At 43.1% G+C, this 16,420-nt stretch overlaps 1 protein-coding gene across 1 annotated transcript in view; it reads right to left on the bottom strand.

Annotated features, from left to right (window-relative positions):
• TRPC7 (transient receptor potential cation channel subfamily C member 7) overlaps window positions 1-16,420 on the bottom strand; it is a 141,605-nt gene that overhangs the window by 78,641 nt on the left and 46,544 nt on the right. Inside the window, exon 3 of the mRNA XM_054716742.1 lies at window positions 11,510-11,692. Within this exon, the coding sequence (XP_054572717.1) occupies window positions 11,510-11,692 (183 nt within the window). The remainder of the gene's footprint in view (window positions 1-11,509; window positions 11,693-16,420) is intronic.

Genomic DNA, 16,420 nt, shown 5'->3' on the forward strand with positions numbered 1-16,420 from the left:
CTCAACCTTCTAATGCCGTGACCCTTTAATACAGTTCCTCATGTTGTGGTGACCCCCAACCATAAAATTATTTTTGTTGCTACTTCATAACTGTAATTTTGCTACTGTTAATGAATCGTAATGTAAATATCTGTGTTTTTCCGATGGTCTTAGGATCTACAGCAGTGGTTCTCAACCTGTGTTGTCCTGACCCATAGGTTGAGAACAGCTAGCAGGGTCACCTAAGACCATTAGAAAACACAGATATTTACATTACGATTCATAACAGTAGCAAAATTACAGTTATGAAGTAGCAACGAAAATAATTTTATGGTTGGGGGTCACCACAACATGAGGAACTGTATTAAAGGGTCGCAGTATTAGGAAGGATGAGAACCACTGAGTTAGAGGCTATTGCAATCATCCAGGTGAGATATGACTATGGCTGTATTGTATAAATAAAAGATCTCTATTAAGCAAAGATTTTCATCATAATTCTACTTACAAGATTCCCTGCCATTAAGAAATTAGCAAGTCACCTTAGGCAGATGAGTGCTGATAAAAGAATAATGCGTTATGTATATCATGGGAGAAATATATGAAAGATCAAATGGTCATTAAGACTCAGAATCCATATAGGAGCATTCACTACAGAAATGTGTAGTTGGTCTTTAGCTTAATTATTGAAGTTAGACACAGGTCCTTGGTGTGGGTGAATTGTAATTTCGAAGATCATTTGACTATGGGGTAAAAGAGACAGTTTGAAAATGGCTCTTGTTCTTTGCACTTTGGGCTATTAAGTGTATCTGATTTGTATCTAATCTTGGGATCATTGGGGATTTATGTTCCTCCCTTGAATACTCTTCAAATTCCTCTCTTCTTTTTAACTCTCAAATCAGGATATAATAATCTGGCTCTGACTATCTTAACAAATGCCACAACGAATGAATAAAATGATAGTTACACAAGCTAAGGCTACGAGGTTTAGGGAACATGACAATCAAGAAGAAGAAAAACGTTTTAAAGGATTACCCATTCAGGCAAATATTTATATATTGAAAGAGCTGCACAATAACCAAAAAGGCAGTCGTTTTCTGCCTCATTGTGACAGCCCATACATTGAGGATGTGAAATCTTTCTTCTAAATATGCAGTAATTGCTCTTTAGAGGAAGTTGTGTCAGATGTTTCACAGCAGCAGGCCTGAGGAAAGGCAGAGAGGAGGCATCCGGTGCTCTGCTTTTCTCTCAAAGCTGAATGAGGCAGGGTTTGGTGTCGGGCCAGCAATTCAGGCTAGTGAGTGGAGGGAGACTCCTGCGACCCACTGTGGAGCACTCAGTGATCTGAGCTCCACTCTGGAGGACAAAGGCCCCATAGCTCTCTAATGGCACAGGGTCACCCTGGGAGCCATCCAGCTCTCTGCTCCATCACTAAGAATGCCAAGCCAGAACCAGCATCAGTGCTTCTCTGGATAGTAAGAGCTCTTTTCCAGAGTTACAAACCAAAAGGGACACAGGTCAGCAGTGGATGGAATGGAGATGATGGCCCCATACTCTAAAGGCAGCCTGGAACATCATCATAATTGTTACATTTTTTAAAAATGTATATTTTTATTGATTTCAGAGGGTATGGGAGAGGGAGAGAGAGATAGAAACATCAACGATGAGAATCATTGATTGGCTGCCTCCTACATGCCCCCCATGGGGGCATGTGCCCTTGACTGGAATAGAACCTGGGACCCTTCAGTCCAAAGGCCAATGCTCTATCCACTGAGCCAAACCAGCTAGGGCACATTGATTTTTAATCTCTAGGGGATATTACAGGTATTTGAAGAAGCATTGAAGTCTATGCTTTATTCTTTACACCCATCTATTCATTTACTTACCACCCAGTCTGTCTTCAAAGACCAAGATGAATGAGGGGAGGCCCCACCTTTTGGGAGCTTAGACTTTACAAAAATTAGTATAATCAGAGAGCCTTTAAAAAAACACAATCCCAGGATCCCACCCAGAAGAATTGGATTAGAAACTCTGTAGGTGGGTCAATGACATTGGTGTTTTTTACAAAGCTCCCAGGTGGTTCTGTTGTGTAGCTAAGTTTGAGAATTTAGTTTTTTTCTAGAGAATATGAGATTGAGTTTGATTTAAACTTCCATTTGGTCTAGAGAGATGCAGAGAATCTTTGGAGAATTATAATCTTTGTCCTCAGGGGTTTAGCAGTTAAGGGTTTATGACCCAGATCCTGAAAACTATCATAGAGATTCTCAACAGTGGATGATACTGTCCTTCCCCCTCCCCCCAGGTACATTAGAGAGGGTGTGTCTGGAAACATTCTTGGTTGACACACTTGGGGGAGGATGCTACTGACATCTAGTGGGTAGAGATTAGGGATGTTGCTAAATATCCTATAATGCACAGGACAGTGCCCACAGCAAAAAAACTATCTGGCCCCAAATGTCAGTTGTGCTGAGGTTGAAAAACCCTAGTCTTAAGGGGAGTTCTGTTTCTAAAGCCAACATGGCAAACAACTTCTATAAGGTAACATTTAGTATTCACTTAACATGTTCTAGCTCAGTGATGGGCAACCTTTTGAGCTTGGTGTGTCAAACTTCGCCAAAAAACTGAGCATAACTCGGGTAGTGTGTCACTTTGAGGAAAAAACATTATTTTGCAAATCTTTCATCCTCAGGAGCAGCAAATGTTTCATCCTTGGCATGCGGCCGCCTCAGCGGCCGCGTGTCATCAGAAATGGCTACGCGTGTCAGTGCTGACACGTGTGTCATAGGTTCGCCATCACTGTTCTAGCTACATTACTTGTGTTAACTAACATTGATTATTATTAGGTACTGTTATTTGTTCCTATTAAACAGATAAGAGAACTGAGGCTCAGGTAGAAATAACTTGTCTGTGGTCATGTATCTAGTAGAACAAATGAAGGACTTGGGATTTGAACATATATAGTCAGGCTTTGAGCCACAACATTATACTATTGCCCAACAGATTCTATTTTTCTTCTCCTGATAGTTTTCCAGGCAGAAAAAGGATACATATATATTTGAATTAATCCTTCTTAAGATTTGTTGCTTGAAAAAGGAAACTTATTTTTTTTTATGCAAAAGATAGCCCCTCTTAGCCAGGAGATAAATGGATATTGATTATTTTTGTGCCATGTGCCAAGGCTGGGGTCACAGAAGTACTGAGAGGAATCTCAGAGAAGATAATGATAGATGCTTTTGACACCAGTGGATTCTTACAGTGCTTGGCAGCTAGCAGGTATCCTGCAGTGAAGTTTGGGGTAGTGCCTGACCAGCCAGACTGTGTTTCTGACAATTCTGATCTTCTTAACTCTGAGCATCTGTTCAATTGATGCTTCAGCAGGAAAACACAGTGGGAGAATGTCTGCTAAGGGCATGTGAGCTTCTGATTGACCTCTCAGACGTCCTCTAGAAAGCCCTGGTGTCCCCAGCTCCCTTTTTTTTCACTGGCCCTGTGCTTCTAATCTTGCCACTCCCTCCTTGGCTTTCTTTTCTGAGGGGAACCTTCTGGGTGCTGTGCCCCAGGGGCACACTTTGTGCACTTCTGGGTCTCATGTCTATGAAAGGATCTTGAAATGAAGTTGACAGCAGACAATTGAAGTTCATGGAAGACATTGACTTGAAGTGTTAACCATTTTTTTTTTTTTTTTGGTAGAGATTTTCCATTTTTATTCAGAACACAGGCTATTGCCCAAGAATTTACAATCTCATCTTGGCTGGCTATTCAGCTGTCACATCTCCCACTGAATTTTTCCTGAAAAAACATTTTTTATTTTTTACTGTTTTTAGTCTTCCTTCTACTGATTCTGCTTCCTATTTGCAGAGAAGGCTATTAATAGGAATTCCCTCAACTTTTCTCCTTTTGGTAGTCATTATTGCTATTTGCCAAATGGCTCAATTTTTCTCTCCCTTCAAATGTATGGCAGGGTTATAGTTCCTGGCTTTACATCTGGTGGGGTGAATGATGTGATTAATTGCTGATGACAAGTTGTAAGCAGAAATTGTCTGTCACTACCAGGTGACAACATTGATTGCTGTGTGAACCTCTCCAGAGCTAGACTTTCCTTTGGTAGGGTGGAAGCATTTGAGATGGTGGCCATTCTTTAGCGTGGGTTCCTCAGTGAATTCTGTTCCCATTTGGAAATAAGACAAGCAATAAATAAACCTCCTTTTGTTAAAAGCCACTACAACTTTGGTCTTGCTTGTCAACACAGCTTAGCTTCGTCTACCTTGATTAATATCCTGTCCTTTTGCCCAATAAATACGTTGCATCCATATCTATCCCTTTTGCCTTCCAGCCTTTATCAGAGGACTAGCTATCTTTTTACCTATCCTAATCATTACAACAACTTCTGATTAAAGTCCTCAGATGGCTTCCTAACCTTAAAAGAAGAACAACGCCAAAATCTTTTATCCTGGTCGACAAGCCTCTGCATGGTCTGGTTCCTGTCTTCTTCTTTAGACTCATCCCATACCCCACTCTTCTTCATGGGCTCTCATTATGCCACATTAACCTTTCAGTTCCTCTTACATGCTGTGTTTCCTCCCACCTTTGAACATGCTTTGAACATCTTTTTTTTTTTTTTCTGCCAGAAATATTCTCCCCACCTCTGGTTAATTTTTCTTAGAGCAAGCATGAGTTCCTCAGAGGAACCTTCATTGACCTCCCTTATTATGTCAGATCTGCCTTTAGAAGTTATAATATCATGTTTTTCCTTTTTATAATGCTTACTTCAATTGCAGTATTATGATTTATTGGTGTGAAGTTTTGATTAATATTATGGCTGACATGTCATTTTTATTCACCACCATGTCCCCAGGGATAAGCACAGCATACTTTGTGGTCGCTCAGTGAAGGCTTGTTGAATGCTTGAATGAGAATATATATAGCCATGCTGGCCACTTTGGTAACTGCTGGCCACATGTGGCTATTAAAATTTAAATTAATTTAAAAATAGTAAGGATTCATTTCCATAATTACATTAGCTTATCTCAAGTGCTAAATAGCCATATGAGGTTAGTGGCTACCTTATTAGAAAGTACAAAATAGAAGATTTCCATCATATTAGAAAATTCCATTGGATACTGCTGGCAGGATCAAGTGACTATGCAGAGCATGCAGTTCCCTCAAGGATCTGGTTGTGACAAGCTTTCCAGTCTGTTTATTTTCCACAGTGATGCAGCTACAGGGAAACATCTCCCTCTAAACATGTTCCATACACATGCCACTCTCTTCCTCCCTCCAGTACCTGTGACTTTTCAACTTTCACCTCTCTCTGCCTAAGTTGTCCTCCCTCACCTCTTGGTGCATAAGTTACCATCCCATTCAGCACCTCTCATCCTTTAAGCCCTGGCTGAAGGATTTCTCCTTCTGAGAAACATTTTCTGAGGTCAGACTGAGCTTGTCAGTGCTTCCTCTGGCGTCCATGCTGCCCCCATTCCATCCCCGTTTGCCTTGGTCAGATAGGATTGAAAACTTTTGTTCAAACATCTCTCTCCATTGCTACATGAACCCTTCAGGATCAAGGCCTGCGTCTTGGTCTACTCAGTCTCCCAAGTGCTCAGCACAGAGCTGGTGGTATAGTAGAAATCAGTGAGTGTTTGTTAAATGATGAGTGAGTAATTGAGCAAAACTCACTTTTCTTAGTACAACAGTGTGAAGAAAGGGAACTGTGTTACTGAGTGGGGCTAAGTTTCTCCCTGCAATTCTCTCCTCTCCCATGGTCCTGTCACAGATATTTTATTTCATGTGAGACTAGCTTTCTGAGCCAGGAATCACCAGGAGTTTGGCAGAGTCAGGAAAGGGCACCTCTGAAATTCTAGAGACTGGAAGGCTCGGTGGGATGGAGCTGCCTCTTGAGAGACATGGGGAGTCTCATCAGTTGGAAGGAAAGATGGATGATACCATGATTAGATTCCCCAAATCAAGCCATGTGCCAAGATGCTAGACCTGGGGCCCCCTGGAAGTGTGAAAGAACTACCTGCTATGAACTCTTAGCTAGTGAAGTACAAAGGCTACTGCTGTTACAGTCATAGCATACTTGTCTTTACCTCACCCACAACTGATGGCTCTTTGAGGGCAAGGCTGTGTTTTATTCTGTTCAGAATCCCCAACAGGCTGATGAGTGTCTGTAGAGCTCATAGATGGTGAGAGATTGAATTAACTGCCCTTATTAGTGATATTGCCTGGTAAAAGACATGCTTTCTGCAGTGGGAGCAATAACTTTGGAGAAGATATTTATGTTTTCCTTTTTTTTTTTTGTATTGGACCTTTGCTTAGTTATGTCCAAAGTGGCCTGCATCTCCTTTAAAGATGGAGTTAAAGCCTCTATTGTGTAAAATAGGACCTTTTGGGTCTCTTTGTCCCACTCTTCTTTGGCAGTTGAGCTTGGAGAACCAATGCCTACACAGTTCTTTTGGTGAATAGGAGATTCACCTGATCTTCATTAAGACAGAATTGGAGTCAGGAAGAAGGAAGGAATGATGTAGTAGGAAAACAACAATGCAAGTGTAGAGATGAAGAAGCAATAAAGAGGAGAGAGAGGGAGGAATGAAAATTAAGGGCCCCAATGTGTGTCCTCAGACAAGTTGAATAAGAGCACCAAGGATTGTGTCTGGGTCTCTATGACTGGTCACTCAGCCGTGACCATGTGCCAGACACTGGGCTTCCTTTATAGGTGCAGCCTGGGCCCAGCTGAACCTAAACAGATTCAGAGACTGTTGGTTCCTCCCAGTTGGTGGGATTGGAATTCCCCTAAGCATTTATTCAGAGTTGGTATGCAGGGTGAAAAGAGGGCTTTTAAGAAGGATGTTTGGGCATGGTTCCCTGGGGACAAAGATAGAAATAGAGAAGACAGCAAGATGGCTACTACTCAGATGGACCCTGAAGGGGAAGACTAAGGCCTGTGTATAGTGTGTGTGTTGTGTCTGTATATGTGTGTGTTGTGTGTATATATGTATATGTCTATATATATGTATATATGTGTATGCATGCATGTATGTATATGTATGTGTGTGTATGGGCTGCAGGCCAAAGCTGGAGGAATTGTTTCCTTTATGCATGAGACACAGTGGAGTCACTTCTGACTCAGCATGGAGAGAGAAGCATCCTTGCTTCTTCATGAGGCAAGTATGGATCCTGAAGGGACTGTGCCTTTAAAAGCTGGAATGGACTGAGATGAGTAACAGAAATGTCTTAAGTAGTGTGGACATTGACTCTAAGCTAGTGCAATGTGTGTATTAACACTCCTCATTTATACCCACAGGCTGTGAGGCCTGAGACTATTCAAGGCACATTCTTTATCCCACTTGATCCTCATAATACTATGAAGTAAGCATCATTATCCAAATTTTATGGAGGCAGAGAGGCTGGTGACTTGCTCAAGTGACCCTGTTAATAAGTAGTTGGACCAGGATTAACCTCAGAGTACCCTCTTAGCCACTTCTCAAAACTGCATTCCAAACACAGTGGCTAATATTTCAGATGTCACATCCACTTGGGTTATTGAGGAGGCTGAGTGACCCTTTTATATATATATATACTAGAGGCCCAGTGCACAAAATTCATACACCCTCTTGTAGTCCGGGAGCCCTCAAGGGATGTCCGACTGCTGACTTAGGCCCGCTTCCTAAGGGGAGCAGTCCTAAGCTGGCAGTTGGACATCATTAGTGCTGCTGCAGAGGCGGGATAGGCTCCTGCCACTGCTGCTGTGCTTGCCAGCTGTGAGCCCGGCTCAGGGCTTCTGGCTGAGCGGCGCCTCCACTGTGGGAGCACACTGACCACTAGGGGGCAGATCCTGCATTGAGCATCTGCCCCCTGGTGGTTAGTGCGTGTCATAGCGACTGGTCATTCCACTGTTCAGGCGATTTGCATATTAGCCTTTTATTATATAGGATGAGAGGCCCGGTGCATGGATTTGTGCACTGGTGGGGTCCCTTGGCCTGGCCTGTGGGAATTGGGCCGAAACTAGCTCTCTGACATCCCCTGAGGAGTTCTGGATTACGAGAGAGAGCAGTTCTCAGGTGATGCACCCTGGAATTGGGCTTCCTCCTCTCTGGTTCCGGGTGCGTCATCTGAGAACCACAGTTGCCAAGTCACTGCAGCTCAGCAGATCCTGCATTGAGCATCTGCCCCCTGGTGGTCAGTGTGCATCACAGCTATTGGTCTGACCATTGAAAGGTCAGCCAGTCAGCTGGTTGCTTAGACTTTTATATATATAGATGTATTTATTGATTTCAGAGAGGAAGGGAGAGGGAGAGAGAGATAGAAGCATCAATGATGAGAGAGAAGCACTGATTGGCTGCCTCCTGCATGCCCCACACTGGGAATTGAGTCTGCAACCCAGGCATGTGCCCTTGACTGGAATTGAACCTGGGACCCTTTAGTCCACAGGCCGATGCTCTATCCACTGAGTGAAACCGGCTGGGGCCTGAGTGACCCCTTTAGAATAGAAGTCATGAAGAACAATCACATACTCTTAAGGCCTTTGGTCGTTTCAGGAGGCATGTTAGGCTATAAGGATGATGTCTTTACACAGGGTCATTTCTAGCATTCTCTGGGGAGATATCAAAGGATAAGCTAGGGAATGTATCTGGGGACAGAAGGACCACTGTAGTCCCAAGGAAAGGGACATTACTGAATGTTAGCACTGATGCTTCCCTGTGGAACTGCACAGAACTTTAATAGTTTCTAGAGCATTTCCTTTCATATCAATTATTTCAAAGTTCACAGAAAACTCTGTGAAGCAAAAACTTATATGCCCATTTAGCAGATGGAAATAAGGCTCAGAGAGCTTCAAAGACTTGCCCAAGAGTACATGGCTAGTAAGTGTAAGAATCATGCTAGAAATCTCCTGACACCCACTTCATGATTCCTTCCTCTTTACCAGGTGGTCCCTGTGCCATAGTGGGGTGATTATCTTTATCTAACAGGGGCTGACATTCTGACTGAGCCAGCCCGGGGGCCAGACATGAAGATGGTGCCTAAAGAGAGGCAAACATGCAAGTGAAGACAGGATCCAGGGCACAGTACCAGCCACAGGGCAGCACTCACTTCATTCAGATCTATGCACTTCATAGGTATTTAGGCTGATTCTATATTAGAATTTTCCAGACTGTTACATTGGACAGCTAGATTCATCAGATATTCCATGAGAAATACAGTTCTATGGTTAAGTATACATATTGTTGCCTTCTTTTAGAGTAGCAGTGCATATTAAAGGCTCTCTAATGTCTTTAAGAAAATAAATCTATTTGACTTATTTGAACACAAAACCTTTTCTTAAAGTCATACCTATTAGCAGCCCATGAAACTGCCAAGAACAACTAGTTTACTTTAATCACTGAATTAATGGTTTGCTTTTTATATCACGTGGGCCAAGCCTTAGGAATTTTTTTGCAGTTTTATATTTTAGCCTCAAGACTCAGATGTATATCAGGTGTGAAAGGCAGTGTATTTGTAAATAGGCCTTGGTGCTAGTCATTTCCTAATTCAAAGACCCTGGAGTAGACTGTGTCCAGGCAAGCATGCTAAAGCTCATAAATTAAAACTGAAATCTTATTATATTATTAATAAGTCTTTAATATTAGGTATTTTCACTGGTAAATCATAGTAGAATAAATGTCAAGGAAACTTATGAGTCTGTTTACTGTTGGCCAATGACATACATGGTTTGGGATGGTGGTGCTTTGATGGAGGGAGGTCTTTGAGTGAGCAAGGCTGACATTTTATGCAGGTTGTTTATCATTGTCTTAATTGTGGATTGCAGCAGACACTTGACATTCATAATGGATATTTCTTGCCCTAATTGGCGCATACCACTAGAGTAAATTATTTTCCCCATAAAACCTCTTTATTCTGACTGGAATCGTCATGTTCATGGAGTAATTCACTTTCTCTTCTTGCTCATCACTGTTCCCATTTTGTAGTTGACGATGAGAGGGAACATGTAGCTATGAGATAGTGGCCAGACTTCTGGACTAGTTGACTGATCTACCTCCAGTGACAGTTTTGCTAAAATGTTTGAATTTATTTGTTTCAGAAAAATGGTGAATGCTTGTTTTTATGGACTATTGGAATTGCTCCTGAATAGCCAAAACTGTGAAAGTAAATCTGCAAATGCTAAGCATCTCCAATACTTTGGGTTTTCTCTGTGCTGGGAAGCAGGGGTATTCTTGGCTTGGTGAAGGTAGGAAATGCTTGTGGTTCTGGAAACTCAAGCTCATCCTCACCATTGCCAGTCTCACAGCAGGGTGTGTTTGAACTTCAAGGCCTAGAGTGGGTCAGCAGCTTCTGGAAGAGATGTCGGTGCTTTGATGAAAAGCCTCAGTGAGCTCTTGGGATAGGCTAAAAAGTGAGTTTCCCTGAGCTAAGAAAATTCAAATTATAGCCTGACTCCTCTCCTCCCATCACTCTATACTTCCTAATATTTATCTAAGGCCACCTTTTTCATGCTTTATCAACATATATTTAGGACTCAGAGTCTTTTAATAAATGTTTTTCTTCGAATTTTTGATTTTTGGTTATTATTAAAAGGGCAAGAAGATTTTATCAAACTTGGACGCTATTTCTAGATGAGTTCCACAGATATATGTGTGGAATTTTCCTCATAAAATTCACCCCTCACAAATTAAGACAATCAGACAAGAGCAGAAATGTCCAGAGGCTGTTTTGGGGCATTGAAAATATGCCCAGTATTGATCCTGTGAAATAGCTGGGAAAAAACCCCGGAAAGACTGATCAGCCATCCTGCTGATGTGGAAAGCACTTTGATATTTAAACACATCTTTGGGTCTTTGATCTTTGGAGCTCTGCCGTTTTCATCAGGATGAATGATGTCATCTAACCTAAGAGCAGATTCTAAAGAACTCAGAGTGTATCTAAATTGGAACCATAATTGAGTTTTGCTTCTTAGGACCTTGATCTGACCAGCTACTGTAGGTCTGAGTGCAACTGGGTGCCAGTGGCCTTTAAACAAGCTTGCTTTGTGAAAGTCAATGGAGCTTTCTACTGTGGAATTTCATGAGCCTGAGGAGTGCAATTCCTCTAAGCCTCCCAGAATCATGGATTCCACAAAGCCTCTACACTAAAACATTTCTACACAAGGGGTCCCCAGGCACATTGAGAAAGCGCATTACATGCTATTGCACAACCTGAGTAATTTGTTTCCCATGAAAACCCTCAAATTGGCCTGCTTGCTGATGGGAACACTAACTGTGACATTGTCCCTGTCAGTGGTTTGGAGGCTGACAATCCCGTTTTGTTCTCAAGGCTCAAAGCCTTTTTATGGTATGACTATCATGATCTCTCTCTCTGGGTAGCCTGGGGATGTGGAAGTGAGTTGCAGAGAGAGGCTCTGGGCAGTTCCCTGTCTAGAGAGAAATTGGATAATTGGTGTTGTCACTGTCACCTTGCATAAACATAAAATAAACATGAGCACAAAGCTAGATCAGCAGCCATGCCAGGTGGGAAGGCCAGGAGAAGAAGTGGGGAAGCTTACCTTCTTGACTTCATATTTAATGGCGAGTTTGATCCGGCTCAGACTTGGGCGGTGGTGGTCAGACCAGACTTGGAAGTTCACATCACCATTTAAAATCGCTTCCACCTCTTCTGTGTCTCGGCATAGGTCCAGCACGCCCACCACAAAATCCTTGCATTGCATAGATAACTTCCTGTAATCGTTCTAACAGAATAAAAAGAAATCAAGGGTGTGTCATACTGAGCCCCACAGGTGGGCTTGCCCGGCACAGCAGGGTCGATCAGCAACTATCCACCAAGTGTGAGTTTATGGAGAGCATTAGAGCCAGGGGATGTGCTGGATCCAGAAGGCAGGGCAATTTGTCTTGACACAACAATCTAGAAGACATCTTCTCTAATCTAGGATTTATCAAGATGTGCTCCATTGGGCTACCTGCATCAGAGTCAGCCTGGATGCCTACTAAAACTGCAGACACCAGGCCCTGTCGCAGACTTCATGGAGCCCAGGAATCTTTTAACCTTGTCCTGTAAGCGATTCTGATGCCTGCCAAAGCTCATCCTGGGCTCTTTCAAAGCAGCAGCTCTCCCTGCTCAATTCTGAGGGAGGAGTAACAAGGAATGAACTTCTAAGGCTAGTGAAACTAACACTTCACTCATTTACCACCAGTCTAGAATGGAAGCTGCTCTTCACAGGAAGTTTACTGAAAAGATACGGCTGATATGCTAAATTGGAAAAAAATGTGCACAGGTGTGCTTTCTTTTTATATGCTGAAAAACCTGCTTATAAATGATCAATTTAAAAACCAAATGTAATTTAAATCTAACAGGAGTCTTGCTTACCACAAATCCTTTTGTGTGGCAAATCATGGCTTCTTAAATTGCTTGCTTGTTGAATAAGCAATTTTAGACTTGAATTTTTTGGTTTTGTTTTTTTAATAAGTTGCTGCTGGAGTTTTCTCTTCTCTTCCCTAGGTATACCTTTTGGAATTATTTTTGAGAGGCTGACTTTCTTTCCTAGTGATAGGCCAGCTTCTCTCTCCCCCAGACAGACTACTTCAGTTCCAGATAATGATCCAAAATATGTTGGACAAAAATATGTTTCATGTCACCCTCATACCGGTACTCCTCTCAAATGTTTTCCCCTGGAGGCTTCCTTGTTGATTTCTTAGTTAAAATGAACCTATTCGGAGTCTGTTCAGAAAGGACACAAGAGACAAACATCCTTTCAGTGCTAATCAATGTCAGCAGCCCTGACTGGTAAGTGATAGTTGATAAATAGGAGTGCAGTTTTGCTTTTCCAGAACTTGGATTCCTCAGCAAATGGATGTAAGCCAGGCAAACTGCAGAAGCTCAGCCATTTTTCTGAATTAGTGATTCTTGGTTCTTTCCAGCACTGCTGCATCAAAATGTCCCCTTGCATTAAAGAAGAGGTAAATAAATGTTTATTAGATCGGAAAAAGAAAAAGGATCAGGAAAATGTTTTTAGAAAAGAGAGGACTCCCATTTATATACATAATTTAGGGTGAAGAACGGACATGCTAGAAAGAAAAATGACTGCTCAGCTCAGGCAGATTGCCATGGAGAAAAATTCAGGGAAGATACTTGGAGCATTTTGGCAAATAGCCCAGAGAACAGGTGGTGACATGAAGAGCTGTGTTATGTGTTCCTTCATTTCTCCTTTCCTTTCCTTTCCTTCCCTAACTTCCTTCCTTCCTTCCTTCCTTCCTTCCTTCCTTCCTTCCTTCCTTCCTTCCTTCCTTCCTTTTTCCTTCCTTCCTTCCTTTTCCTTCCTTCCTTCCTTCCTTCCTTCCTTCCTTCCTTCCTTCCTTCCTTCCTTCCTTCCTTCCTTCCTTCCTTCCTTCCTTCTTTCTTTATTGAGAGTCTACTGTATACTAGGAATAAAAAATTGGTAATGAACAAAGCAAATGTAGTCACCGAGTAGTGTGGGGGTAGAGGAGGCTAGGGATCCACTCTCAGGATTGTGCAAGAGTAATGCTATGTAAAACTTTCTCAGAGCTTGTCCCAGCTAAGATAGTCTGAAAGCCTCAATGAGCCAGAGATGGAAGCTCAAGGAAATGGGCAAGAAGGGTCACTTAGTCATACGCACCTATTTAACTCTGGCAGTCCTGCTGCTACAACTCAGTTTCCCTGAATCTCCGGCCCCTACTCTATCAACTTTATTGGTGCTTTCTCAAGAACAAGGAGTCTCTGAATATTACTTCCCTATTCACTAGACAAGACCTCATCTCTTGGTGGAAACTCCTGCCTAGAGCTGAATGCATGGATGGATATTGAAAGGAAGTGGAAAGGGCTTGACACAGGCCTTGGCCCAGGCTCCCCATGCTAGGAGCAAATCAGACTGTACTGCCCTAGAGCCTCTGCACACTTCTTGGTTCAGCACAGTTCAGAATATAAGGCACCATTTCATTAGGTACTTTCACTTTTCTGGGCTTTTTTAGCTAGCCTGGACATGGTATGGGGAGACACACCAGAACAAGGAGCTAGGTTTTTGCTTTCTGCATTAGACACTTAGGCTGGAAGACAACAAGCCTGGTGTCTGCAGATGGCTTGAAGAGACAGAGAGAAACCGTGTCGACTGGAGCTCAGAGATGACATGAATATGGATAGTTGCTGATAGGAGGGTCATGACCCAGGCTTATCAGAACATCCTGGGGGATTATGATGATTATGGTTTTCTGTGTTATCCCTGAGCTCAGTGAACCTTCCAAGCCACACTCCACAACTTTAGTTACCCCTAAACCTCACAGGTACCCCTTTTAAAAATAACATTTTTGCAATCTGAATTCTGCCAGTTCCAATGGGTATCAGATGTTCTACCTGCATCATCTCATTCAATCCTTGTAAAAACCTCATGATGGAAGCACTATCAGCATTTTCAACTCACAAATGTAGAACCTGAGACTCAACGAGATAAGAATCCACTTTTCCTTATGCAGTTGTCCTCCATTATTAATGGGATACACACACACACACAGACACACACACACACACACACACACACACATGCACGCACACTGAGTGGCTAGATTATTATGATCTCTGAACGCATAATAATCTGGCCACTCAGTATATATATCCTATATAATAAAAGCCTAATATGCTAAGTGTCAGGTTGGCCATTCAACCAATCAAAGCATAATATGCTAATGATATGCTAAGGTCACTCAACCGCTCACTATGATGTGCACTGACCACCAGGGGCAGACAGTCGACCGGTCAACCAGTCACTATGATGTGCACTGACCACCAGGGGGCAGACGCTCTGACCAATAGGTTAGCTTGCTGCTGAGGTCCAGCCAATCAGGACTGAGCGAGATGGGCCAGACACACCCTGGAGCCCTCCTGCGGTCTCTCCCCGGCCCTGATCATGCACCGGTGGGGTCCCTCGGCCTGGTCTGTGCCCTCTCGCAATCCAGGACCCCTTAGGGGATGTCAGAGAGCCAGTTTCGGTCCGATCTCTCAGGCCACAGCAAGGGACCCCACTGGTGCACAAATTCGTGTACTGGACCTCTATGTGTGTGTGTGTGTGTGTGTGTGTATGTGTATATATATATACATATATATATATATATTAGAGGCCTGTTGCATGAATTCATGCATGGGTGGGGTCTGGCCAGCCAGGCCAGCGGGAGGGGACATGGGTAGTTGGCCAACCTGTCTGCTGGTCGAACTCCTGGTCGAGGGGACAATTTGCATATTAGCCTTTTATTATATAGGATATACACTGAGTGGTCAGATTATTATGTGTTCAGAGATCATAATAATCTGGCCACTCAGTGTGTGTGTGTGTGTGTGTGTGTGTGTGTGTGTATTCCAAGACACCAAGTGGATAGTACCAAATTCTATATATACTATGTTTTTTCCTATATATCCATACCTATGATAAAGTTTAATTTATAAGTTAGGCACAGTGAGAGATTAACAACAATAACTAATAAAGTAGCACAATTATAAAATACTGTGGTAAATTATATTAATGCGGCATTATTAAGTAAAATAAGGGTTACTTGAACACAAGCACTGTGATACCATGGCAGTCAATCTGATAACTGAGACTACTAATGACTAATGGGGAGGGTAGTATACACAGTATGGATATTCTGGGCAAAAGGATGATTCACATCCCAGGCAGGACAGCATGAGATACTGCAAGATTTCAACATGCTACTCAGAGCAGTGAGCAATTTAAAGCTTAATTGTTTATTTTTGGAGTTTTATCCTATCTAATAAAATAGTAATATGCAAATTCACCACCACTCATCTACACCCAAAGCCACACCCACCAGCCAATCAGGAGCGAGTATGCAAATTAACCCAACCAAGATTGCTGTGGCCACGGAGCAAGCAGGAGGCTGGGTTTCTCCGGCAATGGAGGAAGCCAAGCTTTCCACACACCCTGGCGGGCCCAGGCTCCACTCAAGGCTACAAAGTTTCAGTTATAGAAGATAAATAAATCCCAGATGCCAGGGTCTCCACTTGGGTCGCCAGGGGGCATGGCCGGCCTGCAAACCACCACAGGTGCCTCGACCAGGCAGCCCCATGCCCCAAGGGAACCCCCACCCTGATCCCTGACACCCTTCAGGGCAAACCAGACAGCCCCCACCCGTGCACCAAGCCTCTATCCTATCTAATAAAAGAGTAATATGCAAATTGACCATCACTCCAACACACAAGATGACTGCCCCTATGTGTTCAAAGATCCTGCCCTCATGTGGACACAGAATGGCCACCACAAGATGTCCAGCAGGGGAGGGCAGTTTGGAGGGATCAGGCCTGCAAGGGAGGGAAGTTGGGGGCGATCAAGCCTGCAGGGGAGGGCAGTTAGGGGTGACCAGGCTGGCAGAGGAGGGAAGTTGGGGGCAACCAGGCCTGCAGGAAAGGGCAGTTGGGAGGGATCCAGGCCTGCAGGGGA

The sequence above is a fragment of the Eptesicus fuscus genome, chromosome 6 (genome assembly GCF_027574615.1).
Source record: "Eptesicus fuscus isolate TK198812 chromosome 6, DD_ASM_mEF_20220401, whole genome shotgun sequence".
In the NCBI taxonomy this organism is placed as follows: Eukaryota; Metazoa; Chordata; class Mammalia; order Chiroptera; family Vespertilionidae; genus Eptesicus; species Eptesicus fuscus.